Genomic DNA, 203 nt, shown 5'->3' with positions numbered 1-203 from the left:
AGGCATCGTCCTGTCGTGGGCCGTGCCAGGTCAGGATGGGCACCACCACGTCAACAACCGAGAAAATGACTATATTAAGGCGAGCATGACGAAGCGGGGTTTAGTGGTCGACGCGGAGGCCGAGAGGAAGCTGCGGGAGGCTGCCACGCTGTTTTGGTTCAAGGACACACTTATGGTTTTCAAGTTCCCGGCGAAGAGGTGTT

The 203-nt window shown here is 56.7% G+C and overlaps 1 protein-coding gene across 1 annotated transcript in view; it reads left to right on the top strand.

The window, feature by feature from the left end:
* LOC119588307 overlaps nt 1-203 on the top strand; it is an 8,087-nt gene that overhangs the window by 3,164 nt on the left and 4,720 nt on the right. The window contains exon 6 of the mRNA XM_037937000.1: nt 3-203. Within this exon, the coding sequence (XP_037792928.1) occupies nt 3-203 (201 nt within the window). The remainder of the gene's footprint in view (nt 1-2) is intronic.

This window comes from Penaeus monodon, chromosome 23, assembly GCF_015228065.2.
Source record: "Penaeus monodon isolate SGIC_2016 chromosome 23, NSTDA_Pmon_1, whole genome shotgun sequence".
NCBI classification, from domain to species: domain Eukaryota; kingdom Metazoa; phylum Arthropoda; class Malacostraca; order Decapoda; family Penaeidae; genus Penaeus; species Penaeus monodon.
The sequence above is the reverse complement of the archived record's forward strand: the minus strand, read 5'-3'. Positions and strand labels throughout refer to the sequence as shown.